At 43.3% G+C, this 26,999-nt stretch overlaps 1 protein-coding gene across 2 annotated transcripts in view; it reads left to right on the top strand.

Annotated features, from left to right (window-relative positions):
* The window catches only part of piezo2a (piezo-type mechanosensitive ion channel component 2a), a 222,325-nt gene that overhangs the window by 170,965 nt on the left and 24,361 nt on the right, over positions 1-26,999 (top strand). For both annotated transcript variants that reach the window (XM_077224971.1, XM_077224970.1), the window contains exons 38-43: positions 2,517-2,783; positions 9,191-9,449; positions 17,122-17,304; positions 18,451-18,622; positions 19,853-19,967; positions 21,288-21,435. In XM_077224971.1, coding sequence (XP_077081086.1) covers positions 2,517-2,783; positions 9,191-9,449; positions 17,122-17,304; positions 18,451-18,622; positions 19,853-19,967; positions 21,288-21,435 — 1,144 coding nt within the window. The remainder of the gene's footprint in view (positions 1-2,516; positions 2,784-9,190; positions 9,450-17,121; positions 17,305-18,450; positions 18,623-19,852; positions 19,968-21,287; positions 21,436-26,999) is intronic.

The raw sequence follows: 26,999 nt of genomic DNA, 5'->3' as shown, positions 1-26,999 counted from the left end.
TGAAAATTAGCGCATCATTTACTGAAGTCATCCTAGGTGTATATGGCATTCTTCTGACATTATTATCCCCCGCAGAGCCTTTTATGATGGATAGATGCACTTTTATGATGGACAGATGCACTTTTATGATGGACAGATGCACTTTTATGATGGATAGATGCACTTTTATGATGGACAGATGCACTTTTATGATGGACAGATAAACTCTTATGATGGATAGATTCACTTTTATGATGGACAGATGCACTTTTATCACGGATAGATGCACTTTTATGATGGATAGATGCACTTTTATGATGGATAGATGCACTTTTATCACGGATAGATGCACTTTTATGATGGATAGATGCACTTTTATGATAGATGCACTTTTATGATGGACAGATGCACTTTTATCACGGATAGATGCACTTTTATGATGGATAGATGCACTTTTATGATGGATAGATGCACTTTTATGATGGACAGATGCACTTTTATGATGGACAGATGCACTTTTATCACGGATAGATGCACTTTTATGATGGATAGATGCACTTTTATGATGGATAGATGCACTTTTATGATGGATAGATGCACTTTTATGATGGATAGATGCACTTTTATCACGGATAGATGCACTTTTATGATGGATAGATGCACTCTTATGATGGATAGATGCACTTTTATGATGGACAGATGGACTTTTATGATGGATAGATGCACTTTTATGATGGACAGATGGACTTTTATGATGGATAGATGCACTTTTATGATGGACAGATGGACTTTTATGATGGATAGATGCACTTTTATGATGGACAGATGGACTTTTATGATGGATAGATGCACTTTTATGATGGACAGATGGACTTTTATGATGGATAGATGCACTTTTATGATGGACAGATGGACTTTTATGACGGATAGATGCACTTTTATGATGGACAGATGGACTTTTATGATGGATAGATGCACTTTTATGATGGACAGATGGACTTTTATGATGGATAGATGCACTTTTATGATGGACAGATGGACTTTTATGATGGATAGATGGACTTTTATGATGGATAGATGGACTTTTATGATGGACAGATGCACTTTTATGATGGATAGATGGACTTTTATGATGGATAGATGCACTTTTATGATGAATAGATGGATTTTTATGATGGACAGATGCACTTTTATGATGAATAGATGCACTTTTATGATGGACAGATGCACTTTTATGATGGATAGATGCACTCTTATGATGGACAGATGCACTTTTATGATGTATAGATGCACTTTTATGATGGACAGATGCACTTTTATGATGGATAGATGCACTTTTTATGATGGATAGATGGACTTTTATGATGTATAGATGTGCTTTTATGATGGATAGATGTGCTTTTATAATGGACAGATGCACTTTTATGATGGATAGATGGACTTTTATGATGGATAGATGCACTTTTATGATGGATAGATGCACTTTTATGATGGACAGATGCACTCTTATGATGGATAGATGCACTTTTATGATGGACAGATGCACTTTTATGATGGATAGATGCACTTTTATGAGGGACAGATGCACTTTTATGATGGATAGATGTGCTTTTATGATGGACAGATGCACTTTTATGATGGATAGATGCACTTTTATGATGGATAGATGCACTTTTGTGATGGACAGATGCACTCTTATGATGGATAGATGCACTTTTATGATGGACAGATGCGCTTTTATGATGGATAGATGCACTTTTATGATGGATAGATGCACTTTTATGACGGATAGATGCACTTTTATGATGGACAGATGCACTTTTATGATGGATAGATGGACTTTTATGATGGATAGATGCACTTTTATAATGGATAGATGCACTTTTATGATGGATAGATGCACTTTTATGATGGATAGATGCACTTTGATGGACTCCCCAAAAAAAAACACATCACTGCTATTATAAAGCTTGGAAGAACCAGGATATTTTTCAATATAATTCTGATTGTATTCGTCTGAAAGAAGAATGTCATACTGTAACGCAAAGTTGGGACGTTGCCCAGAGAGAAAAACATTAGATGTCGGATGAAAAGATGCACGAGAGACGAGAGTTGCCGTATTTTCCCCGCGTTTAATAAAACCACTCAAACGTCACACTCGTCCGCATACATGGGGATCGAGCGAGAAAAAGTACACAAAAACAAACATCCAACTCTGGTCACAATAGAAAAAAGGAAATAAAAGAAAGAATACAAAGAGAGAGTCGGCAGAGCGGTTATCTCCTCTCTTCACTTGTCAAAATCTAACTGACACTTTACGCACATGCACAGTTCTCAGTTTATCTCAGATTGCCATAAAACACAAAGTGACCGTTACAATACACACCTGGGATGAGTTCAGGGTGAGTAAATCATGGGCTAATTCTCATTTTCGGGTGAACTATCCCTTTAAAACTTGGTAGAGATGAAGCATTTTAAACTGAAGTTGGTATGTTATTGCTAATTTATTGCACGTGTGTGTCTCTGGTCTGTGTTAGTGAGCACTCGCAGTGCACAGATCTGTTCTCGCGCCAGGGCACCGGTGACACCGTCGAGGAGCCCGTGAGCCAACGAGAGCCTCCACACACACACCGGACCAGTTCTCCGGACTGGGAGCGAGCCGATATCCCTCCCTCGTACAGTAAAGCCACGGGTCTGGATGCTGACGCTGACGGCAGGAGGATTCGCATCCGAACACCTGATGAGAGTCAGTCTCTGCTGTCCATGAGTCATCAGCTGACAGCCAATGAGCTTCTGAGGAGCCGGTGAGCATTTTAAACTGAATGTGACCTGTGGATAGTTGCGTAAACTTAGCCATTATGTTAAGACTGTCTTAAGATATAGTTTTACTTTTCGGTATCAAATTAGGCCAATGGACGTTTTTAATGTAACTGGCTTTAAGTTATGAACAGTCATAAAGAAAAAAATTTGCTGACTAACTTGTTAGACTAGTCTAACGGTAAAATATAATACTATATACTATACCTTTCCATTTCACTTATGTTAGAAACTACTGTTGGGGGTCTGTAAGATTAAATAATTTATTTTATGATGCAAAATACTTTAAAACAGTGAATTATTAGAATGTAAATCAGCTGTTTTCTATGTTAATATATAGTAAAGTGTAATTTATTCCTGTGATCAAAGCTGAATTTTCAGCATCATTACTCCAGTCTTAAGTGTCACATGATCCTTCAGAAATAACTATAATATGATGATTTGATGCTCAAGAAACGTCCCGGGTTACATATGTAACCCTAGTTCCCCGAGGGGACGGACGCTGCGTGTAATCGCAGTGGGAACGCCTCCAGCGTAGTGCGTCTGAAGCATGAATGAAATCAGTCAATGGAGAGAATGAGCGTCACAGCGAGTGACGTCATCGACCAGGAAACTATAAAGCACCCCAGAATCACAAGCACGCCAGCTTCTAATGTTACTGAAGCAAGCGTCCGTCCCCTCGGGGAACTAGGGTTACATACGTAACCCGGGACGTTCCCCTTCAGGGACTACCGCTGCGTGTAATCGCAGTGGGAACACAATACCCACGTCCCCATACGAACAAGTCCCCGTCGTGTGTGATTAGGAGACACAAGCCGACGAGAGAACCTGAGCCCCAGGAGTGGAGCTAAAATCAAGAGAATAAAATCTATCAAAAGTGTGCGGAGAGGACCAGCCTGCCGCATCACAAACATCTTGAAGAGAAGCCCCTGAAAGAAGAGCTCTAGAGGCAGCCATGCTCCTGGTAGAAAGGGCCCGTACAGCCAAAGGTGAAGGCTGACCGGCCGAAACGTAAGCAAGTGAGATGGCCTCGACCACCCACTTGCTCATCCTTTGCTTAGATGCGGGACACCCCTTGTTAGGTGACCCGAAACAGACAAACAATTGTTCCGATTTCCTCCACAGGGCAGCTCTGTGGACATACGCATCTAAAGCCCTAACTGGGCACAGCAAATTAAGCTTCTCCTGGTCTGACGTCAAAAAAGGCGGAGGACAGAAAGCCTGCAGTACTATAGGTCTAACAGAAGTAGTTGGTACCTTAGGAACATAACCTGGTCTCGGACAGAGAAAGGCCTTACCATACCAGGGGCAAATTCCAGGCACGAGGGAGCCACCGAAAGTGCATGAATATCTCCTATTCTTTTTAGAGATGAGACAGCGAGAAGAAGAATAGTCTTAAGAGTAAGAAACTTTTCCGAAACTTCCTCGATGGGCTCGAAAGGAGCTAGGGAGAGACCTTCTAAGACAATGGCCAGATCCCAAGATGGTACCCTCGTGCGAACTGCTGGCCTCAGCCTCAAGGTGCCACGAACGAAGCGAGATATAAGTGGGTGTCTCCCGAAGGAACCTCCACTCAAAGGGACATGGTAAGCAGCTAAGGCCGCCACATACACCTTCAGTGTGGAGTGGGATAACCCTGTGGAGAGATGGTCCTGCAGGAATTCCAGCACTGTACCAACCGGGCAGTTAACTGGGTCCTGCTGGCGCTCTCCACACCAAGAGGTGAAAAGTTTCCACCTGCGGCATATAACTTCCTCGTGGCGGGAGCTCTTGATTGGAGAATGGTCTCAACGACCTCAGTCGAGAGACCAGAATCTATGAGCTGGGCCCCCTCAGAGGCCAAGCCCACAGCCTCCATAGTTCCGGGCGGGGGTGAAGGATCGACCCACTCGCCTGAGAGAGTAGGTCTCTCCTGATCGGTATCTCCAGGGGAGAGCCATCGAGGAGAGACACTAGGTCTGCAAACCATACTCGGGCCGGCCAGAACAGGGCTACTAGCAGAAGACTGAGCCCATCCCGGCGAACCCTCTCCAGAACTCCCGGGAGCAGAACGATCGGGGGAAAAGCGTACAGGCGTGACCTCGGCCACGGATGTACCATACCGTCCAACCCCAGTGGGGCATGATGGCTGAGAGAGAACCACAGTGGACAGTGTGATGTCTCTGGGGAAGCAAATAGGTCTACCTCGGCACGACCGAAATGTTCCCATAGGAGCTCCACCACCTCGGGGTGAAGACTCCATTCCCCGGGCCTCGGCCCCTGCCTCGACAGGATGTCTGCCCCCTGATTTAAATACCCCGGGAGATAAATAGCTCTCAGAGAAAGAATTTTCCCCTGGGACCATAGAAGGATCTGACGTGCCAGTTTGTAAAGCGGGCGAGAACGCAGACCCCCTTGGTGGTTGATATAAGAGACCACCGATTTGTTGTCTGTTCGGACAAGAACATGGTGGCCCCTTAGGTCTGGGAGGAAGTGTTTCAGTGCCAGGAACACTGCCAACATCTCTAGACAATTTATGTGCCACAGACGATGCTGGTCCTTCCACAGACCCTGAGCTGGGCGACCACTCATGATCGCCCCCCAACCCGTGGAACTGCTGGTCTGAGCACTCCACAGCCCTCCTCGGAGGGGGCGAACGTCCCTCGAGAAATCGCTCGCCGAGTCTCTCTACGCCCTGGATCGGCAGGGTTAGTAGAACAGACCCCTGAGGGCACCGGGAAAGACAGGGCACCGTGGTTTTGTGAGGTGTACTCAAGTCTTTCACGATGGGGACCAACCCCAGAGTCCTGGCGTTGATCGCGTCAGGGTTTTTTCGATGCGGCCTTCTTGGCGACAATGACTGTCCTCAGATCAGCCCTGCCCCGCGAAGACCCGTCTGAGAGCGTCCCGCCTCGTCCCTCCAATTTTAAGGGGGGGCACGAGACGCAACACTCTGTTTTTGTTGCACTCTCTTAGAACTACTCGGCGGCTGAGGCTGCCCTCGCCCAGCAGCCCCAGGAATTTTAACTTTAAAGGGAATAAATTTCTGAAATGCTGCTGACTGTCTTTTTTCCTCCTGAAACCTCTCAGTAACAGAGTGTAGAGCATCACCAAATAAACCAACAGGGGAAACAGGGGCGTCTAACAGAACAGATTTTTCTCTTTCTTGCATTTTGCTTTGATTCAGCCATAAATGCCTCTCTGTGGCCACCAGGGCTGCCATAGAGCGACCAATTGATCTGGCCGTCTGCCTGGTGGCTCTATGAGCGAAATCAGCTGTCTGTCTGAGCTCATTAATTGTCTCAACAGAAATTTCCCCCTGATCGCTAGCTTCCTTAAGCAGATTAGCCTGATAAGCTTGCATAATAGCCATCGTATGCAAGCACGCGGCTGCCTGCCCCGCCGCCGAATAAGCCTTCCCCACCAGCGCTGATGTATTTTTTAAAGGTCTGGTGGGGAGAGCCGGCGCTTTCAGCGATGATGCTGATTCGGGATAGATATAAATAGCGAGCGTCTCCTCCGCCCTCGGCATCGTCACATACCCACTAGATTTAGCTCCCATAATATTTCCATAAATGTTAGAAGTGTGTGTGTGAATTCGCGCTGACATAGGCTTAACCCAGGTCTTCGTCACCTCGGTGTGAAGATTCAGGGAAAAAAGGCAAACACCGGCGAGAAGGCTGAGTGCTCGTGGGCAGAAATCTATCGTCAAGCTTGCTTTTAATATGAGACTCCTGCCTATCAAATGGCCAATCAATACTGAGCTTCTCAACAGCACGAGAAAGCACATTAATAATTTCATCATCGGGGGGAAACTGGAATGACGAGGCACCAGCCTCCTCTGATCCGAAGCTTTCAACATCCAGCTCCTCAGAACTGGATAGCTGAAGCTCCGGAACAATATGTGCCTCAACCCGGGGAGAAGTAGCGGGGGACCGCGCTTCCACAGCCGGGATAGAGGCACTGGATCTCATCGGTGAAGGCTGAGATGGGGGGGGGGGGGCCCGTCTCACACCCCTCGGTGAGATCCATTTGCGATCCCCACGACATGCGTCTCCGCTCTGCCTCAACAGAAGCGGGACCCGAGCCGCGGGGAGTGCGCACCGAACCGCTCTCCTCGAAGAGCGATCAGCAAGAGCGCAAGGTCCTCAACGGAAGATGCTCACAATGCTCACAATCAGCCCCCTCGAGAGCTGACTGGGCATGCTGCACTCCCAAACAAACCACACACAGAGGATGCGTATCCCCGCCCGTAAGGTATCTAGTACAGGGGGGAACGCATCTCCTATAATGAGGTTCGCTCGTCATTTGTTTTTGGCTCATATTGAAATATATAGATATATATATAGACAGTTCAAACACACACAGAGCGCTGCTGAAGTAACAGAAGCTGGCATGCTTGTGATTCTGGGGTGCTTTATAGTTTCCTGGTCGATGACGTCACTCGCTGTGACGCTCATTCTCTCCATTGACTGATTTCATTCATGCTTCAGACGCACTACGCTGGAGGCGTTCCCACTGCGATTACACGCAGCGGTGGTCCCTGAAAGGGAACATTTATGATTATTATCAATGTTGGAAACGGCTTCATATTTTTGTGGAAACTGTGATACATTTTATTTTTCAGGATTCTTTGATGAGTATAAAGTTAAAAAGAACAGCATTTATTCTAATCAAAATCTTTTGTAACATTATAAATGTCTTTACTTTCACTTTTATTCTATTTAATGCATCCTTGATGAACAAAAGTATAAATTTCTTTGGATTAAAATAAAAATCTTACTGTCCCCAGACTTTTGAACAGTAGTGTATGTAAAAATAACACCAGACGCACGTGCCTCAACTCATTACGCATTAGTATTGCTAACAACACTTACAATTTAAGCAAATCATTTCTTAAATGCTTATTTTCAAAATGTTGGGTTATGTTCTTAAAACAAGGCTATTTTTGTCAAGTGTTTCAAGTTAATAAAAACAGACTAATTCTAATATTTAATTTTTTTGATTGCTAATTTTTAAACTTACATTAAATTAATTTTGTTTCCTTTTTTGTTTTAAATGAGGCTGAAAAGCCATTAAATAGTCTGTAACCCATTTAAATACAGACATGTTGTGGACAATTGTTGCTCCATATTTTAAAAAACAAAACATTTATTGTTTCAATGAACAGCTTGTTTCATGTAGTGTGACAACAAAATAAATGTGATGAATATCTTTCAGTGGACAATAACAGTGGAACTGTTCAAAATCCTTTTGTGGTCAACACTTATCTATGTAGACTTTTATTGAAAAGAAAAAATTAGAAATATTTTAAAAAATTAGTGCTGTGCAACGATTAATCACATCCAAAATAAAAGTTTGTGTTTACATGAAATGTGTTTTGTGTGCTGTGTATAATTATTTTGTGTATATATAAATTAAATACACACACATGCATGTATATATTTCAGAAAATGTGTTATTTATGTATCAAATATATAATATAAATTATATATATAGTATATACTAGGGATGCACCGATACCACTTTTTAAGGGTCGAGTACGAGTACCGATATTTTTTTCCTGGTACTCGCCGATACCGATACCGATGCCTGTTGTACTGGGGGGGTTCTCGTTTTATGTGGCAATTTTCTAAGAACAACACAATGAGACTAATGAACAAATCAGCATCTTTATTTTCAACAACTTAAATAAACCTAAAAAAATAAATAATTCTTATTGTGCTTATCACAAATTTTCAAAGCCCAAATTTCACAGTGTCCAATAACCTCCAAAGGGCAAAACCAAGGACATAATGAATGTAATTTTTACCTGCCTGTCACAAAGTTGTTAAAGTGCTAAAGAAATCACAGACAACAAGACAATCAAATTTGTCATAAGTTGCCAAAGAAATCACAGAACAAATGTTTAACATAACACTGAGTAACAATGTATTCACAGCCGAAAGTGTAAAGTGAAATATTAGAGTGTACTATTAAATCTAGCAACACTATAACTGCAGGAAGAGTGTTCATAAGAATTAAGAAATATAAGCTAAGGATATACGTGAGGTATCGGTCTTTGGTATCGGGGTATTTTTACGAGTACGAGTACAAGTACATGAGCTTGGTATCGGGCCCGATACCGATACTGGTATCGGTATCGGTGCATCCCTAGTATATACATGCAAATATTTCTTAAATATATACATGCATGTGTGCATTTATATTATACACAGCACACACACACATATCATGTAGACACAAACGTTTATTTTTTATGCGATTAACTGTTCCCAGCACTATTACAAATGTTTAAAAAGTCTGACAAATAGCCCCAGTCTTCCCTGTATATGCAAGTACACACACACACACACACACGTGCAGTAACCGTGCATCATGAGTTTTGTGCAGTGATGTTGCGTTGTCTCGTCAGGATGTTCTACGACGAGCAGCTGGAGGAGTCTGAGCACTTCTACAGGTCTCAGCCGCAGTTCCTGCAGCTCCTCTACGCTCTCTACAACACGCTGGTGGCTCGGTCGGAGATGGTGTGTTACCTGGTCATCATCCTCAACCACATGATCTCTGCGTCGGTGGCCACGCTGGTGCTGCCCATCCTCATCTTCCTGTGGGCCATGCTGTCGGTTCCCCGGCCCAGCAAACGCTTCTGGATGACGGCCATCGTCTACACGGAGGTGCGGATCTGTGCTTATCAGCTGAGGAGGGATCGCTGATGCTAAAATGAACACTAACTAAGATTAATAAATGCTTAAGAAGTATATTTCATTGTTCGTTCATTTCAACTAATGTTAGCAAAGGGAACCTCATTTTTACAAATGTTCTATTAACAAAAATAAGTTTTTAACCCTGTGGTGCTCTTTGTGTGTCGTTTTTTTTTCTCCAATGAATTTAATGTACTATATTTTAATTCGATAATGTTTTTATATATATATATATATATATATATATATATATATATATATATATATATTGTATTTTCAGGGGATTGCTGTATTTATAATCCATTTATTCACTTTTTTGAGCGTAGACCTGAAAATCTAATTTCCAACTTAAACTGTGGTAAACCTTGAATGCTTTAGAGCTCAGACTGAAGACTGATCTCTTTCCAAAGACGACACTCGGCAGATTATTGCTGAAGGGAAAAAAGTTTTTAAAAAAAGTAAACTTAAAAAAAGTCACACGGTTGATATGAAAAATGCGCAAATATACTATTTTCAATTTTTATATGAAATATATATTTTCAAAAACATGTTTTTCTCTAAAACTAAAAGGCAAGGCAAGTGTATTTATATAGGACATTTCATACACGGTGGTAATTCAAAGTGCTTTACATAGAAGAAATTAAAATAATCAAAAGAAGTCAGAGTAATTAAAACCGTTTTGAATAAAAAAAATAAAATAAAAATAAAAATACAGTACAAACAGTCGGACAAGCAATGGCACAGTGCTTATTCAGTAAATGCACAGCTAAACAGATGTGTACTTAAAGAAAATCCAAGCCATAAATCTAAACAAGTTGTGTTCCAAATGTGAGGCTGATATCTCAGTAAATGAGCGTTGAGTGAGTGTGTGAGGCTGATATCTCAGTAAATGAGCGTTCAGTGAGTGTGTGAGGCTGATATCTCAGTAAATGAGCGTTCAGTGAGTGTGTGAGTCTGATATCTCAGTAAATGAGCGTTCAGTGAGTGTGTGAGGCTGATATCTCAGTAAACGAGCGTTCAGTGAGTGTGTGAGGCTAATATATCTCAGTAAATGAGCGTTCAGTGAGTGTGTGAGTCTGATATCTCAGTAAATGAGCGTTCAGTGAGTGTGTGAGTCTGATATCTCAGTAAATGAGCGTTCAGTGAGTGTGTGAGGCTGATATCTCAGTAAATGAGCGTTCAGTGAGTGTGTGAGTCTGATATCTCAGTAAATGAGCGTTCAGTGAGTGTGTGAGTCTGATATCTCAGTAAATGAGCGTTCAGTGAGTGTGTGAGGCTGATATCTCAGTAAATGAGTGTTCAGTGAGTGTGTGAGTCTGATATCTCAGTAAATGAGCGTTCAGTGAGTGTCTGAGGCTGATATCTCAGTAAATGAGCGTTCAGTGAGTGTGTGAGGCTGATATCTCAGTAAATGAGCGTTCAGTGAGTGTGTGAGTCTGATATCTCAGTAAATGAGTGTTCAGTGAGTGTGTGAGGCTGATATCTCAGTAAATGAGCGTTCAGTGAGTGTGTGAGGCTGATATCTCAGTAAATGAGCGTTCAGTGAGTGTGTGAGTCTGATATCTCAGTAAATGAGCGTTCAGTGAGTGTGTGAGTCTGATATCTCAGTAAATGAGCGTTCAGTGAGTGTGTGAGTCTGATATCTCAGTAAATGAGCGTTCAGTGAGTGTGTGAGTCTGATATCTCAGTAAATGAGCATTCAGTGAGTGTGTGAGTCTGATATCTCAGTAAATGAGCATTCAGTGAGTGTGTGAGGCTGATATCTCAGTAAATGAGCATTCAGTGAGTGTGTGAGTCTGATATCTCAGTAAATGAGCATTCAGTGAGTGTGTGAGGCTGATATCTCAGTAAATGAGCATTCAGTGAGTGTGTGAGGCTGATATCTCAGTAAATGAGCATTCAGTGAGTGTGTGAGGCTGATATCTCAGTAAATGAGCGTTCAGTGAGTGTGTGAGGCTGATATCTCAGTAAATGAGCGTTGAGTGAGTGTGTGAGTCTGATATCTCAGTAAATGAGCGTTCAGTGAGTTTGTGAGGCTGATATCTCAGTAAATGAGCATTCAGTGAGTGTGTGAGTCTGATATCTCAGTAAATGAGCATTCAGTGAGTGTGTGAGGCTGATATCTCAGTAAATGAGCATTCAGTGAGTGTGTGAGTCTGATATCTCAGTAAATGAGCATTCAGTGAGTGTGTGAGGCTGATATCTCAGTAAATGAGCATTCAGTGAGTGTGTGAGTCTGATATCTCAGTAAATGAGCGTTCAGTGAGTATGTGAGGCTGATATCTCAGTAAATGAGCGTTCAGTGAGTGTGTGAGGCTGATATCTCAGTAAATGAGCGTTGAGTGAGTGTGTGAGTCTGATATCTCAGTAAATGAGCGTTCAGTGCGTGTGTGAGGCTGATATCTCAGTAAATGAGCGTTCAGTGAGTGTGTGAGGCTGATATCTCAGTAAATGAGCGTTGAGTGAGTGTGAGTCTGATATCTCAGTAAATGAGCGTTCAGTGAGTGTGTGAGTCTGATATCTCAGTAAATCTGATATCTCAGTAAATGAGCGTTCAGTGAGTGTGTGAGGCTGATATCTCAGTAAATGAGCGTTGAGTGAGTGTGTGAGTCTGATATCTCAGTAAATGAGCGTTCAGTGAGTGTGTGAGTCTGATATCTCAGTAAATCTGATATCTCAGTAAATGAGCATTCAGTGAGTGTGTGAGTCTGATATCTCAGTAAATGAGCGTTCAGTGAGTGTGTGAGGCTGATATCTCAGTAAATGAGCGTTCAGTGAGTGTGTGAGTCTGATATCTCAGTAAATGAGCGTTCAGTGAGTGTGTGAGGCTGATATCTCAGTAAATGAGCGTTCAGTGAGTGTGTAAGGCTGATATCTCAGTAAATGAGCGTTCAGTGAGTGTGTGAGGCTGATATCTCAGTAAATGAGCGTTCAGTGAGTGTGTGAGGCTGATATCTCAGTAAATGAGCGTTCAGTGAGTGTGTGAGTCTGATATCTCAGTAAATGAGCGTTCAGTGAGTGTGTGAGGCTGATATCTCAGTAAATGAGCGTTCAGTGAGTGTGTGAGTCTGATATCTCAGTAAATGAGCGTTCAGTGAGTGTGTGAGTCTGATATCTCAGTAAATGAGCGTTCAGTGAGTGCGTGAGGCTGATATCTCAGTAAATGAACGTTCAGTGAGTGCGTGAGGCTGATATCTCAGTAAATGAGCGCTCAGAGAGTGTGTGAGGCTGATATCTCAGTAAATGAGCGTTCAGTGAGTGTGTGAGGCTGATATCTCAGTAAATGAGCGTTCAGTGAGTGTGAGTCTGATATCTCAGTAAATGAGCGTTCAGTGAGTGTGTGAGGCTGATATCTCAGTAAATGAGCGTTCAGTGAGTGTGTGAGGCTGATATCTCAGTAAATGAGCGTTCAGTGAGTGTGTGAGTCTGATATCTCAGTAAATGAGCGTTCAGTGAGTGCGTGAGGCTGATATATCAGTAAATGAGCGCTCAGTGAGTGTGTGAGTCTGATATCTCAGTAAATGAGCGTTCAGTGAGTGTGTGAGTCTGATATCTCAGTAAATGAGCATTCAGTGAGTGTGTCAGTCTGATATCTCAGTAAATGAGCGTTCAGTGAGTGTGTGAGGCTGATATCTCAGTAAATGAGCATTCAGTGAGTGCGTGAGGCTGATATCTCAGTAAATGAGCGTTCAGTGAGTGTGTGAGGCTGATATCTCAGTAAATGAGCGTTCAGTGAGTGTGTGAGTCTGATATCTCAGTAAATGAGCGTTCAGTGAGTGTGTGAGGCTGATATCTCAGTAAATGAGCGTTCAGTGAGTGTGTGAGTCTGATATCTCAGTAAATGAGCGTTCAGTGAGTGTGTGAGTCTGATATCTCAGTAAATGAGCGTTCAGTGAGTGTGTGAGTCTGATATCTCAGTAAATGAGCGTTCAGTGAGTGTGTGAGTCTGATATCTCAGTAAATGAGCGTTCAGTGAGTGCGTGAGGCTGATATCTCAGTAAATGAGCGTTCAGTGAGTGCGTGAGGCTGATATCTCAGTAAATGAGCGTTCAGTGAGTGTGTGAGTCTGATATCTCAGTAAATGAGCGTTCAGTGAGTGTGTGAGGCTGATATCTCAGTAAATGAGCGTTCAGTGAGTGTGTAAGGCTGATATCTCAGTAAATGAGCGTTCAGTGAGTGTGTGAGGCTGATATCTCAGTAAATGAGCGTTCAGTGAGTGTGTGAGGCTGATATCTCAGTAAATGAGCGTTCAGTGAGTGTGTGAGTCTGATATCTCAGTAAATGAGCGTTCAGTGAGTGTGTGAGGCTGATATCTCAGTAAATGAACGTTCAGTGAGTGCGTGAGGCTGATATCTCAGTAAATGAGCGCTCAGAGAGTGTGTGAGGCTGATATCTCAGTAAATGAGCGTTCAGTGAGTGTGTGAGGCTGATATCTCAGTAAATGAGCGTTCAGTGAGTGTGAGTCTGATATCTCAGTAAATGAGCGTTCAGTGAGTGTGTGAGGCTGATATCTCAGTAAATGAGCGTTCAGTGAGTGTGTGAGGCTGATATCTCAGTAAATGAGCGTTCAGTGAGTGTGTGAGTCTGATATCTCTGTAAATGAGCGTTCAGTGAGTGCGTGAGGCTGATATATCAGTAAATGAGCGCTCAGTGAGTGTGTGAGTCTGATATCTCAGTAAATGAGCGTTCAGTGAGTGTGTGAGTCTGATATCTCAGTAAATGAGTATTCAGTGAGTGTGTCAGTCTGATATCTCAGTAAATGAGCGTTCAGTGAGTGTGTGAGGCTGATATCTCAGTAAATGAGCATTCAGTGAGTGCGTGAGGCTGATATCTCAGTAAATGAGCGTTCAGTGAGTGTGTGAGGCTGATATCTCAGTAAATGAGCGTTCAGTGAGTGTGTGAGTCTGATATCTCAGTAAATTAGCGTTCAGTGAGTGTGTCAGTCTGATATCTCAGTAAATGAGCGTTCAGTGAGTGTGTGAGTCTGATATCTCAGTAAATGAGCGTTCAGTGAGTGTGTGAGGCTGATATCTCAGTAAATGAGCGTTCAGTGAGTGTGTGAGTCTGATATCTCAGTAAATGAGCGTTCAGTGAGTGTGTGAGTCTGATATCTCAGTAAATGAGCGTTCAGTGAGTGTGTGAGGCTGATATCTCAGTAAATGAGCGTTCAGTGAGTGTGTAAGGCTGATATCTCAGTAAATGAGCGTTCAGTGAGTGTGTGAGGCTGATATCTCAGTAAATGAGCGTTCAGTGAGTGTGTGAGGCTGATATCTCAGTAAATGAGCGTTCAGTGAGTGTGTGAGTCTGATATCTCAGTAAATGAGCGTTCAGTGAGTGTGTGAGGCTGATATCTCAGTAAATGAACGTTCAGTGAGTGCGTGAGGCTGATATCTCAGTAAATGAGCGCTCAGAGAGTGTGTGAGGCTGATATCTCAGTAAATGAGCGTTCAGTGAGTGTGTGAGGCTGATATCTCAGTAAATGAGCGTTCAGTGAGTGTGAGTCTGATATCTCAGTAAATGAGCGTTCAGTGAGTGTGTGAGGCTGATATCTCAGTAAATGAGCGTTCAGTGAGTGTGTGAGGCTGATATCTCAGTAAATGAGCGTTCAGTGAGTGTGTGAGTCTGATATCTCTGTAAATGAGCGTTCAGTGAGTGCGTGAGGCTGATATATCAGTAAATGAGCGCTCAGTGAGTGTGTGAGTCTGATATCTCAGTAAATGAGCGTTCAGTGAGTGTGTGAGTCTGATATCTCAGTAAATGAGTATTCAGTGAGTGTGTCAGTCTGATATCTCAGTAAATGAGCGTTCAGTGAGTGTGTGAGGCTGATATCTCAGTAAATGAGCATTCAGTGAGTGCGTGAGGCTGATATCTCAGTAAATGAGCGTTCAGTGAGTGTGTGAGGCTGATATCTCAGTAAATGAGCGTTCAGTGAGTGTGTGAGTCTGATATCTCAGTAAATTAGCGTTCAGTGAGTGTGTCAGTCTGATATCTCAGTAAATGAGCGTTCAGTGAGTGTGTGAGTCTGATATCTCAGTAAATGAGCGTTCAGTGAGTGTGTGAGGCTGATATCTCAGTAAATGAGCGTTCAGTGAGTGTGTGAGTCTGATATCTCAGTAAATGAGCGTTCAGTGAGTGTGTGAGTCTGATATCTCAGTAAATGAGCGTTCAGTGAGTGTGTGAGTCTGATATCTCAGTAAATGAGCGTTCAGTGAGTGTGTGAGTCTGATATCTCAGTAAATGAGCGTTCAGTGAGTGCGTGAGGCTGATATCTCAGTAAATGAGCGTTCAGTGAGTGTGTGAGGCTGATATCTCAGTAAATGAGCGTTCAGTGAGTGTGTGAGTCTGATATCTCAGTAAATGAGCGTTCAGTGAGTGTGTGAGGCTGATATCTCAGTAAATGAGCGTTCAGTGAGTGTGTGAGGCTGATATCTCAGTAAATGAGCGTTCAGTGAGTGTGTGAGTCTGATATTTCAGTAAATGAGCGTTCAGTGAGTGTGTGAGTCTGATATCTCAGTAAATGAGCGTTCAGTGAGTGTGTGAGGCTGATATCTCAGTAAATGAGCGTTCAGTGAGTGTGTGAGTCTGATATCTCAGTAAATGAGCGTTCAGTGAGATGTTGTTCGGCTGCAGTACCAAACGCTTCCACTAGAGGAAACTCTCCCATTCATTTCCAATGCGCTTATTTTTAACGCTGAGAAGCACAAGAGTGACAATTTTGTGACTGCTTGTCTGAAGCTCTGCTATATTGTCGTGTCTCGACACAAAAACAATACGCTAATGTTGCTATTGCCTTATCGACTGCTATCTATAACTCGAGGCATTGCCGTTACATTTTTATGACTTAATTATTAGTAAGTTAGACTGAAGAAGGCAAATCTTGCTTGTAAATCATCTGTTCATTCTGTTCATATACTCAAAAAAATGCTATTTATGCATGATAACACAATATTTGCAAAATAGCTATTCACTCATCATCTGGCAGGTTTCCTGAGTGGGTTGGGCTGCATGTGTAACTATCCAATCAGGGGAGAGGGGTGTGGCTTATGTTGGTGGCCCCGTCCACAGGGAGGTTTGACTGCTGTGTAGCTGAAACTCCTGCATAGTGCACCTTTAATCTTAATAAAATGTCTAAGAGTATTGAAGTAAAATAATGCCAAATGTTTTTGAAACAAAAAAGCTTTTTGAATTGCATAATTGAAAAAAAAAAATGCATTGCATTAACCGTGCTTGCATTTTAATGTATTGTATTTTTAGGGGATGCATTTTTATGGACTGAAATTCAATATTTCAGCTGTCAATAATTAAATTCAAGACATTTCACACACATTTTCATTATTAAAAATCCAATAATCCATATTCACCTTTCAGATTTCACTTCCAAAATATTTCATTCTGTTTAAAAATATAACCTATAATATTCGACAAGCAATTTTCGGTCCATTTTACAAAATCAGTGGTTTAAATTCAACAGAAAATTCAACATTTCACATCCGGGAACTGCAGGAATATGAGTAGATTGTCATAATCTCCATCTGCTGTTAGTGGACCTCACCAGTAGAGAGCAGTAGAGAGAGTTTCATCTTCAACGTGTCGCTGTACGAATTTTCATGTCATGTTTCTGTTTGCTCTTACTTTTTACACACAGGTCACCATAGTGATAAAATACTTCTTCCAGTTTGGCTTCTTCCCATTTAACCAAGCCATAGAGCGGGACAAGTCCAAACCGTTCCACCCGCCCAACATCATCGGTGTGGAGAAGAAAGAGGGATATGTCCACTACGACCTGGTCCAGCTCCTCGCGCTCTTCTTCCATCGCTCCATTCTCAAGGTAGAACTACAAACTCTTGAGTTTGTTAACCCGGTTAATATAGTGTATATTATATAATAATATAGTGTATATTAATATAGTTTATCCCTTTGTTAACCCTATTAACCCGGTGCCTTTTTGTCCTATGAAGTATTTTAGTGATCATCATAACTTTTTCTATCATTTGAAAGTTTAAACATATAAAATTCATCCTGGAAAACTGTTTTGAAATTGGACTTTCCATGAAAACTGTACTTTAAATCCTGTTAACAGGCTCCTCCTCTTAGTGGGCGGTGTCATGTTTAAGTTTTAAAAATCGAAATGTTTTCTAATCGTGACAAAAAACATATTGTTGAAATGGTCTGAGACTTATGTGATAAAAGTGATATTGTGACATAAATGTATTCATTTGTGGTGGGAGAACACATCAGTTTTCACCAGTGGATATTTTTGGTAAATTAAATTAAATTTTTGTGAGATCAAGCCATGTTCCAAATTTGGAATCGACATTATTTTGTAAAAATATATATTTTGTATCAAATACAACAATTTAGTCCAGTACATTTGCTTTACAGGTAATTTATACTATAGCTTTTTTAATCTTTATTTTTTTTGCTTTCACTCATCATTAATTGAGACCAAATTTAGGTCTGCATTGCAAAGCGATCATGAAGTACAACCATTTAAGTTCAGATCAGATGTGTCTTAAGCATTAAATGTTATTTTATGGATCTCACCAAATATTATTGATCAATAACTCTTTTCCCCTCCCGTTTTTTTTTAGTTACCAACATTTTTTTTTTTTCACTTTCACAACAATCGAACGGCTCCCAGAACATTTTTTGTATGAATATCTGAACATGCAATATTTCAGAAGAAAGAAAAAAACCCTCTGCTTTTCAACTAAATAAACCATTTTATTCTACTTTCATGCATTTTTTATCAACACTTGAATATGGGTTTTAAAAAAAACCTATATTTTGAACAGAAACTTGAGAAAATCATGTTTTTGCTTTTATCGCTTGTTTCTGCTGCTTCTTCGCCTGTATGTTGATCCGGAGGTTCTCTACTCTTTCAGGAGATGTGTAATACCGTATAACAGTGAAAACACAGAAAGTGTATTTCCACAGAAGGCTCTTGATTCCCTCTTCTTCTTCTTCTTCTCAGTGCTATGGCCTGTGGGATGAAGATGAGCCCCGCTCCTGCGCTCAGACGGCACTCTCTCAGGATTCAGACACTGAAGAGAAGGTCTTTGTGTCCAGAAAACCCTCGCAGAGCAACTCTTCTGTCCGGCGTCAGAGCTCCAGCATCTCTCAGCGCTCGGCCCGCTCCAGAGCAGGTACACACTACCAAACACACTCTTGTACTTGTGCACAAAGATGTCCAGGGCTAAATTTCACTGGCTAAAAAGGGCAATTGTCAGCAGTGTGGCAATGCATGAAGCACAAAAGTCACTTCCAAACCAAGGTTGTTTTCAAGCACATCATGACCAATTAATATTCACTATATCCCACAAGTTGTGTTCGGTGTCATTTTGACCTGGAGAGGATTTTCACATACATGAAAATGCTAGTTAATGTTATTGCATTGGACTAAAATGTACTGACTTTACTCACCCAGAGTCTGACAACCTAGAGTTTTTTCTACATTGTAACACTTGTGATGTTCTCGGTCAAAAAAGACCGGCCTACAAACAATTGCTTATAAATCTTATAATCATTATCAAATATTGGTTTCAATCCTTTTGTCAGCTTGTTTTCTTTCAATTAGGACCAGTTTTATATTTATTTTTAAAATTGATCGATCGTATGCCTTATTTATCTGAGCTGACGTACCTCGGTTTCTGAGTGAAAAAAGCATTATTTATGGATAATAAAATATGTAAAATATGTTTACATGAAATGTGAAAAAATGCACTGTGTATCACACTAGTGTGCTTTAATGTTTAACCAGCAAAATGTTTTAAAATGCTTTTTATTTTGTACAAAATGGCACAAAGTTACACTTGTGATGTTCATGGCCAAAAATGGCCAGCCTACAAAAAAATGCTTATAAATCTCCACCAAATATAAATATCCGCCAAATATTGGATTCAATCTTTTTGTCAACTTGTTTTTTTTTAATAAGGACAGGTTTTGTATTAATTTTTTTAACTGATTTATCGTAGGCCTCATTGATCTGAGCTTAAATTGGTCAAAAATGACAGCCCATTTAAAATTAATGGTGAGTAGAAAATCAGAGAAACAATTAGTGTTCAGGAGTGTGTTCATAATGTCCATGTTCACATGTGTACAAGCTCACTAAGGTTGAGCCTCAGATCAAAAGCCTTAGTTTCAGGTTTAAAATGTGAGTTGGTAAATGGCAAAACAGCTAACAACTACACTGACTTATATTCAACAAATCATGATGTAAAATCATCATATATAAAAAATGGTCCCAGTTTATATTAGGTGTTAGAAGACTGATATGCAAAATTCCAGATCGCATGGATTCCTATTGAAATGACTGTATTTCACTGACTGACGGTGTGTGCGTGTGTGTGTGTGTGTGTGTGTGTGTGTGTCCACAGGCAGCAGGGCGAGTGTGTGTCGCTCACTGAGCGCTCAGCAGAAAAGTCGCAAGGAGCTTATTTTGTACAAGCTCAGAGAACAGCTCATCAAAGCCAAGCGCTTCACTGTCAAAACGTAAGACATCATTACACTATTCATATTCATATTCAATTCACATTTATTTGTATAGCACTTTTCACAATACACATCATTTCAAAGCAGCTTTACAGAAACTGCATGAGTCCACATTACAATTTAGAATGATCTCTTATCAGAAGTAACTCTCAGTTATGTATTTCAGAAATGTACAAATACAAAATCACATTTAGCGAAAAAGGTATTTATTTAAGCAATATAATAATTTACGGCTCATTGAGGAGTCTTCGAGGAGTTGGCGCCCTCTCTTCAATCATATCATCAGTGTTGGGGAAAGTTACTTTGAAAAGCATTACAATATTGCGTTACTCCCTTAAAAAGTAACTAATTGCGATACTTAGTTACTTTTTTTAGGAAAGTAATCTGTTACGTTTCTTTTGCGTTACTTTTTTTCACCCGGGCGGGGCTTGTTTTTCTTATTTCAATAAAGTTGTATTTTTAGGCAAATATTTCGCCAAAAATGAAAAAATAAGCCTCAGGCCAATTTACCAATTGAAACAAAAAAATCTATAGTAATTTTTGCTCATGGTTTAACTGAAACATCGAAGGTCAGAAGCAAGTAAATTGGTCAATAAAGTGAGATTAAATGCATAAAAATGTATGTTTTATTTGACATATTTAGTTATTAGAGGTTTGCCTAGTATTCTGAATCTGTATTTTTTTTAGTGATTTTTTTTTCATTTAGTCATTTAGCAGATGCTTTTATCCAAAGCGACTTACATTTGAGGATTAAAGCAAGCGAGTCATCGTGGAGAGGCAAAAACAACGTAAGAAGTGCTCAGAATACAAAGTTCAACCATTGCTCAGAATAGCATAAACCAGACAAGCGAAGTTTCAAGAAAAAGGTTTTATTTTATTTTATTTTTTTATTTTAAAAATTTAAAAGTTTTTTTATTTATTTACTGATTTTATTAATTTTGAGGAATATTGAATCTTTTTTTTAAAAAGCTAAACATTTAATCTACATTTACAATAAACATCATGTTCACACACACACAAACACGCACACACACACACAAACGCCTCTGCACTTTGATTTGTCTCAACATGCTGTCAGCTGTCAGTCAATAAATGGGTAAATAAAGTAACTTGCGTTACTTGTTTGAAAAAGTAACTCAGATATTTTGATGTAAATTTGAAAAGTAATGCTTTACTAAAAAAAGTAATTGAAAAGTAATACTTTACTAGTTACTTGAAAAAGTAATCTGATTACCTATAATGAGTTACCCCAAACACTGCATATCATTGTTTTAACAGTGCAATCTGCTGACCGATGGTTGTGTGTTTGTGTTGTTTCAGGATCCTGGATATCTACATCCCCATCCGTCAGTTCTTCTATAACCTGATCCACCCGGAGTACAGCGCTGTGACGGACGTCTACGTGCTCATGTTTCTGGCCGACACGGTCGACTTCATCATCATCGTGTTCGGGTTCTGGGCCTTCGGGGTGTGTAGAGCTTCACTGGGTCTGCATGTGTGTTACGATCTTTAAAGGTCTAGGAGAAGGAAGGGAGGAGGGAACGGAGGACGTAGTCGACGGTCGACTGAATGGGGATCTCGCTAGAGAGCCTATCCTCTTCGAGTACTATTGAACGAGCCAATGTAATTGGCGTGCGTGATTCGCATCACACACTCCGCCCCCACGGCGCGGGTATAAATACGGAAGTGGATGCACGCACTAGTTGCTTTTCGCTGAGGAGCCGAGAGTAACCCGGGGTCAGCGGTGGTCCAGCGGTAGTGGCAAGGGGACTACGTCCTCCGTTCCCTCCTTCAGGGAACGGTGGGTTGCATACGCAACCAGGACGTTCCCTTTCAGTCGATAACGTCAGACGTAGTCGACGGTCGACTGAATGGGGATAACCTTTGAAAACGCCACTAACGCTGCCACCTTCCAGTGCCTAAACCAAAGCCTCCTGATGCCCCCGCAAATTTAAGGCGGGGAAGGACAGGGCTTAGGCCAGGGAAGTCACTGCTGTTCCTACAGGACCACTGGGAAAGCGTTCCCCGTACATTGGAAGGAAGGGACGCTGCGGAAGCCACATCCAACCCAGAGGGAGGTAACGTGGAGAATACACCTATGAACTGGGCGGAAACCGGGCAGTCTAACATATGGAATGTCACTGGGGTGGCTCCAGCCTAAGACGGGGGAGACACACCGGACAGTGACGGCAGAGAGACTCTGCCGAGGGAAGACACTGGCTCACTGCAGGGAGCCGTATCGTGGAAGAATACACATATGGGGTCGCCGTAGGGACCGCAACATATGGACCCAGCCTGACACAGGTTCCACACTGCTTACGAGTGGTAGGCCGAACACCAGACGTTACGCACGTCCGACGTCGGAGGGGTGTGGAGGAACTCAACAGGGTTCAATTTTAAGGGAACTCAACTGGAGTAGAAAGGCGCACGTATCCAGTCCATAGGAGGGGAATGGCGCAGCAAGCCGACACTTGAACCGGGCTCACGGTGAAACTGGCTTCATGAGAAGGGAGCCCACGGGAAGCAGCGGTTCAACTAGGTGTCGTCCAGCCCCCAACTCTAGAATCTGTTTAGCAAAGGATATCGTCAACGCCCAGGCGGAGCACTTTACACTCATCATAGAGGAGCTCAACACCTAAGTGGACATGTTGCATCTCGGATTTTTACCGAAATAAAGGCAAGCACTAAGTGCAACTTTGCATGGAAACAGCCTTCCCTCTCTGCTGAGTTCCAACAGATATTTGTAGAGCTGGTCTGAGGTCTATGGCTTGCATTCTGTACACGTCCAAGCGAACGGACAGAGAAGCCAGGGCTGGATCTGCCTCCTCCAGGGCAGCGCTTGCAGGCTCACCACCTGCTCCTATTACGGGAGAGGTAGGAACCTTGGGCAAAATCCGAGCCGGGGTCTCAGCTTGTGAGAGTTAGCCGGCTCAGACTCCAGGCACAATACGTTGACCGAAAGCGAGCAAGTCCCTACCCTCTAGTAGAGACCACGCGAGCAGGAGAACTGATATAGTCAGGGGCGGTCTCTGCAGTGCAGTCGCACCAGGGACAAGGCCCAAGAGGATAAAGAGGGACGCAAGGATTTACAAGACCTTGCTCCTCAGGAACCTGACGATCAGAACGTGCTTCTGCACACTTCTGCAACACGATGAGCGTCGTTTAAACAACGAGGCAACATCATTTTGAGGGTGAAGGAAAACAGCCTACTCCAACCCATTTTGCAGGAAAGAGAGCACTGAAGTAATCGAAAGCTTTCAGGATCTCCTCTGGAGAGAAGACGCACTCAACGACTAGGTTCCACTTCTAAAGGCGTAAGCACGCTACCCATTTCTAGGGGGTGCTCGCAGAAGTGATGGTAACTATCACATGTCCATGTGATAGCCACCTGAACCTCCGCATTCAGATGTAAGACCGCCCGGAATCTCCGGGGGAAGAACGTGGGTGCCATCGTGCCCCGTCCCTGAAAGAGTTTTCAGTGGAAGTCAGGAAGGCTGTCGATGGGAACCAGGTCTAGTTGCCAATAAGGGGCAACTATGAAGACCTGTTCCTCTCCTGACTTGGCACGTAGGTGCAAGCGACGGGCGCAAAAAGACAGGAGCATTGCTCAACACAACATGTGAAGATCACTGGGCTTCAGGAGCATTTTCTGCTCAGCACTTGAGTGTGATAAGTTCACTGAGCTTCAGGAGCATTCCTGCTCAACACCTGAGTGTGATAAACTCACTGAGCTTCAGGAGCATTTCTGCTCAACACTTGAGTGCGAAGAACTTCACTTTTAGAAGGCTCACTGGGGTTAAACGCATTTCTGCGGGCCCCTGGGGCAGCTGAGAGCCAGTGTTTGTCCAAGGGTAGTCCGCTCGGTTTGTACAAACACTGGCAGGAAGACGAAACCGAAGGGGCAACTGAGCGGCCCCGGAATGGTCATGACCCAGCTGGACCCAGGGGATGGAGTCTCCACTTGCCCTGGCTATAACTGTCGTGAGGCTCGATGGCGGCACGATTGAGTAGATCGGGAAGAGTGGAACAAAGCGTCCTCAGAAGCTTCTGACTCCAAGGAGGAGGTGACGGGTGAGTTGGCCCCCGTTAAAACACGCCCTTTGTACATGGCCCCTCTGTTGAAGAGGGTTTGGCAGCAGACCGGGATGAACTATAGTCACACAGGGTGAGCTGCTCTGCCACGGTCACCTCGGGACTCGATCATGAAGCTAGCACTGAAGCGGTCACATATGGAGGAAGCCAATGGCTGCAACTACCATATACCCCAAGAGCCTCTGAAAGTTCTTTCAGTGGGACCCTTTCTCACTTCAAATACCAGCTGAACACATTCTCATTGGAGAGACGTGTTAGACCGAGTCTATCTCCAAAACTGAAAAAGAGATATTCAGCCCGTGGGCGAGATTACTCTCTTCCAGTTGACCTGAAGACCCAACGGGCTCTGGAGCACTCGAAGGGAAGGACACTGTACTGATACTCCACCCTTACACGCAACCCACAGGATGGCCTGCGGTGCGGAAGGTAGAGATCTGTTTTTAAGCACATGTCTTTCAGGTCGGAGCTGCAGACCAATCTTGGGCCAAGATGGTCACGACCCACCACCTAGTAGCACGAAGAACGAGTTTACAACTGGCCTTCGTTCCGGCTGGAGAAGCGGCTATATCAAATCCTTCGCCAGCAGGATGAGATAAGCACGCACAAGTCAGGAGCACTGCTCAACACTCGGTGTGATGAATATCACTGAATTTTCAGGAGCAAGTCTGCTCAACAACTAATGTGATGATTATCACTGACTTGAGTGGGGTAGCCGAGCCTGAGGTGGGGCAGCAAAGTAGAGAGAGTGGTGTTAGTGTGCTGTGCAACACTTACCTGTCTCCACAAGCGGCAGGGGGCGCGTGAGAAGGCGGATGACCGGGTTCTCGAACGCACCAAGCTGCCTGCTGGCGACCAAGGGGCAGCTGAGGGGTGTAAGGCTATACAGGGTCACACCCGCCAGACTGGCCCTCTTGGGACCCAGGAACAGATGAAATTGCTCTCTCTTTGAAGTGTGGGTACCGCTTGCTCCGCTTTTTCTTTTTTTCTTTTTTTTTAGGGAGCCAGCGGCGGAACAGACACACACACAAACAAAGGCTCCACCTGGCCCTCACCCGGGGGGAGGGAGTGATCGTGCCACTCCAAGAGCATCTCATCCATTCCTGGGCGACCCGCTCCGGAAAGCTTTCGCTGGCACAGGTGCAACTGTGTCGACAGACCGCTCCAATGGAGGGACACCTTACAACCCTTCACCGTTCCTCCATCAAGGGTAATGAGGGGGAGCCTATTCAGGCAGTTTCTGGCAGAGAAAGATGCTGTTCACCACCTGATAAGCTCTCCATGCATTTCGGGAAAGAAAGGCACTGGGGCGGCGAGCTGAGAACCAGCGCGGCCCGCCCCAAGATACCAAACTCCAGATTCCAACCGAGACTGAACGGGACACGGTGGAGGTTCCACTCGAGACCGGCAGCCTCGGCGGCCCGTTTCAGCATAGCTGATATTTCTGTATCCGGCTCGGGCAACTTTGAACTCCCGGAGGGAGACAATGCAGCCGAGTCATCATCTCTAGAAGTCAGCTCACCCTCCGATGCTGCAATCGGCGTCCTGTCCTCCAGGGGAGCCCCGAGTGAAACCGCTGGCCCACCCATTACAGATGGACCAGCAGACAACACAGGAAGCTCCAGTGGTTGCAGTGGAAGGGAGGAGTGAGGAGCCCACAGGGAATGGTTACCGGGCGGGACATCCAACACTATCCTCCGGTCACCCATCCCACACAGCACCCGAGGGTGGGGCATGGTAATGGGGACTCGCTCTCCGCGAACGAAGGCGATTCTCGCCCTCAACACTGCGACAGTCATGTTCCCACAGTGAAAATATGAGCTGTCCACAAAAGCTGTCTCAGCGTGCTGTAAGCCCAAACACGTGACACAACAGTTGTGACCATCAGAGAGAGACAGGGAACGACCGCACCCAGAAACGCACGGGTGGCATGACATCTTGAAAATGACGCAAACGCACCCGTGTTGCTCTTTCAGAAAATAGGACCGTCACCAGTGCCGGAGCACACAGGGGAATGACCGCGGCAACACTGAACAGAGAACTGAAACAGTGAAGCACTCACTTTTCCGCCCTCTAACCAGCCATCAACACACACAAACATTTAGAAATTCGTTGCTGTTAAAACAGCAGTTGAGAGCTCAAAGCTCGCGATCACCGCTGCACTCGCGCTGTAGAACACCAGCACTGGGAGAGTCTTCCTGAAGAACACCGACACACTCGCTCGTTGTAGACAACAGCACTCTCAGAGACATCAAACGATCGGCTCCGAAGCGAAAGGCAACTAGTGCGTGCATCCACTTCCTTATTTATACCCGCGCCGTGGGGGCGGAGTGTGTGATGCGAATCACGCACGCCAATTACATTGGCTCGTTCAATAGTACTCGAAGAGGATAGGCTCTCTAGCGAGATCCCCATTCAGTCGACCGCCGACTACGTCTGACGTTATCGACTGAAAGGGAACCATGAATATGTAAAGCAAAGAAACTAAATATTCTTCTCAGGGCTGTAGACAATCTCTCCTATTGTGGTATTTGATCTTGAAATTAGCAGATGATAAATAAAATCCAGTTCATAGCTGGTGTTTTCGCTGTCGTTAAATTTGCATATAGCGTGGGGTTTGAATATCGGATTTATATCCGTTTTGTGTAGACACATTTATTTGACCAAGTTTAACTAATCAGATAAAAAACATAAAGTGACCCGGTGTAAACAGGCCCTTAAAGTTGCCATGACAGATTTTTTATTCCGTACATCCAAGTATAACGGATTATAAGAAATGAAAAAATGTAGGGCGACACTTGTTTCTGTCCATCAGTTGTTGAATGGATTTTTGAGAAGTCAAGTCCGCTTTATCTTATTGTGCTTTACACAATACAAACTGTTTCAAAGCAGCCTCACGTGTAATAAACTGGAAAATAACCGAATCAAAGATGCGAACTTCAT

The sequence above is a fragment of the Siphateles boraxobius genome, unplaced genomic scaffold (assembly GCF_051911475.1).
Source record: "Siphateles boraxobius isolate OS27281-9 unplaced genomic scaffold, OSU_SipBor_1 97, whole genome shotgun sequence".
NCBI classification, from domain to species: Eukaryota; Metazoa; Chordata; class Actinopteri; order Cypriniformes; family Leuciscidae; genus Siphateles; species Siphateles boraxobius.
The sequence above is the reverse complement of the archived record's forward strand: the minus strand, read 5'-3'. Positions and strand labels throughout refer to the sequence as shown.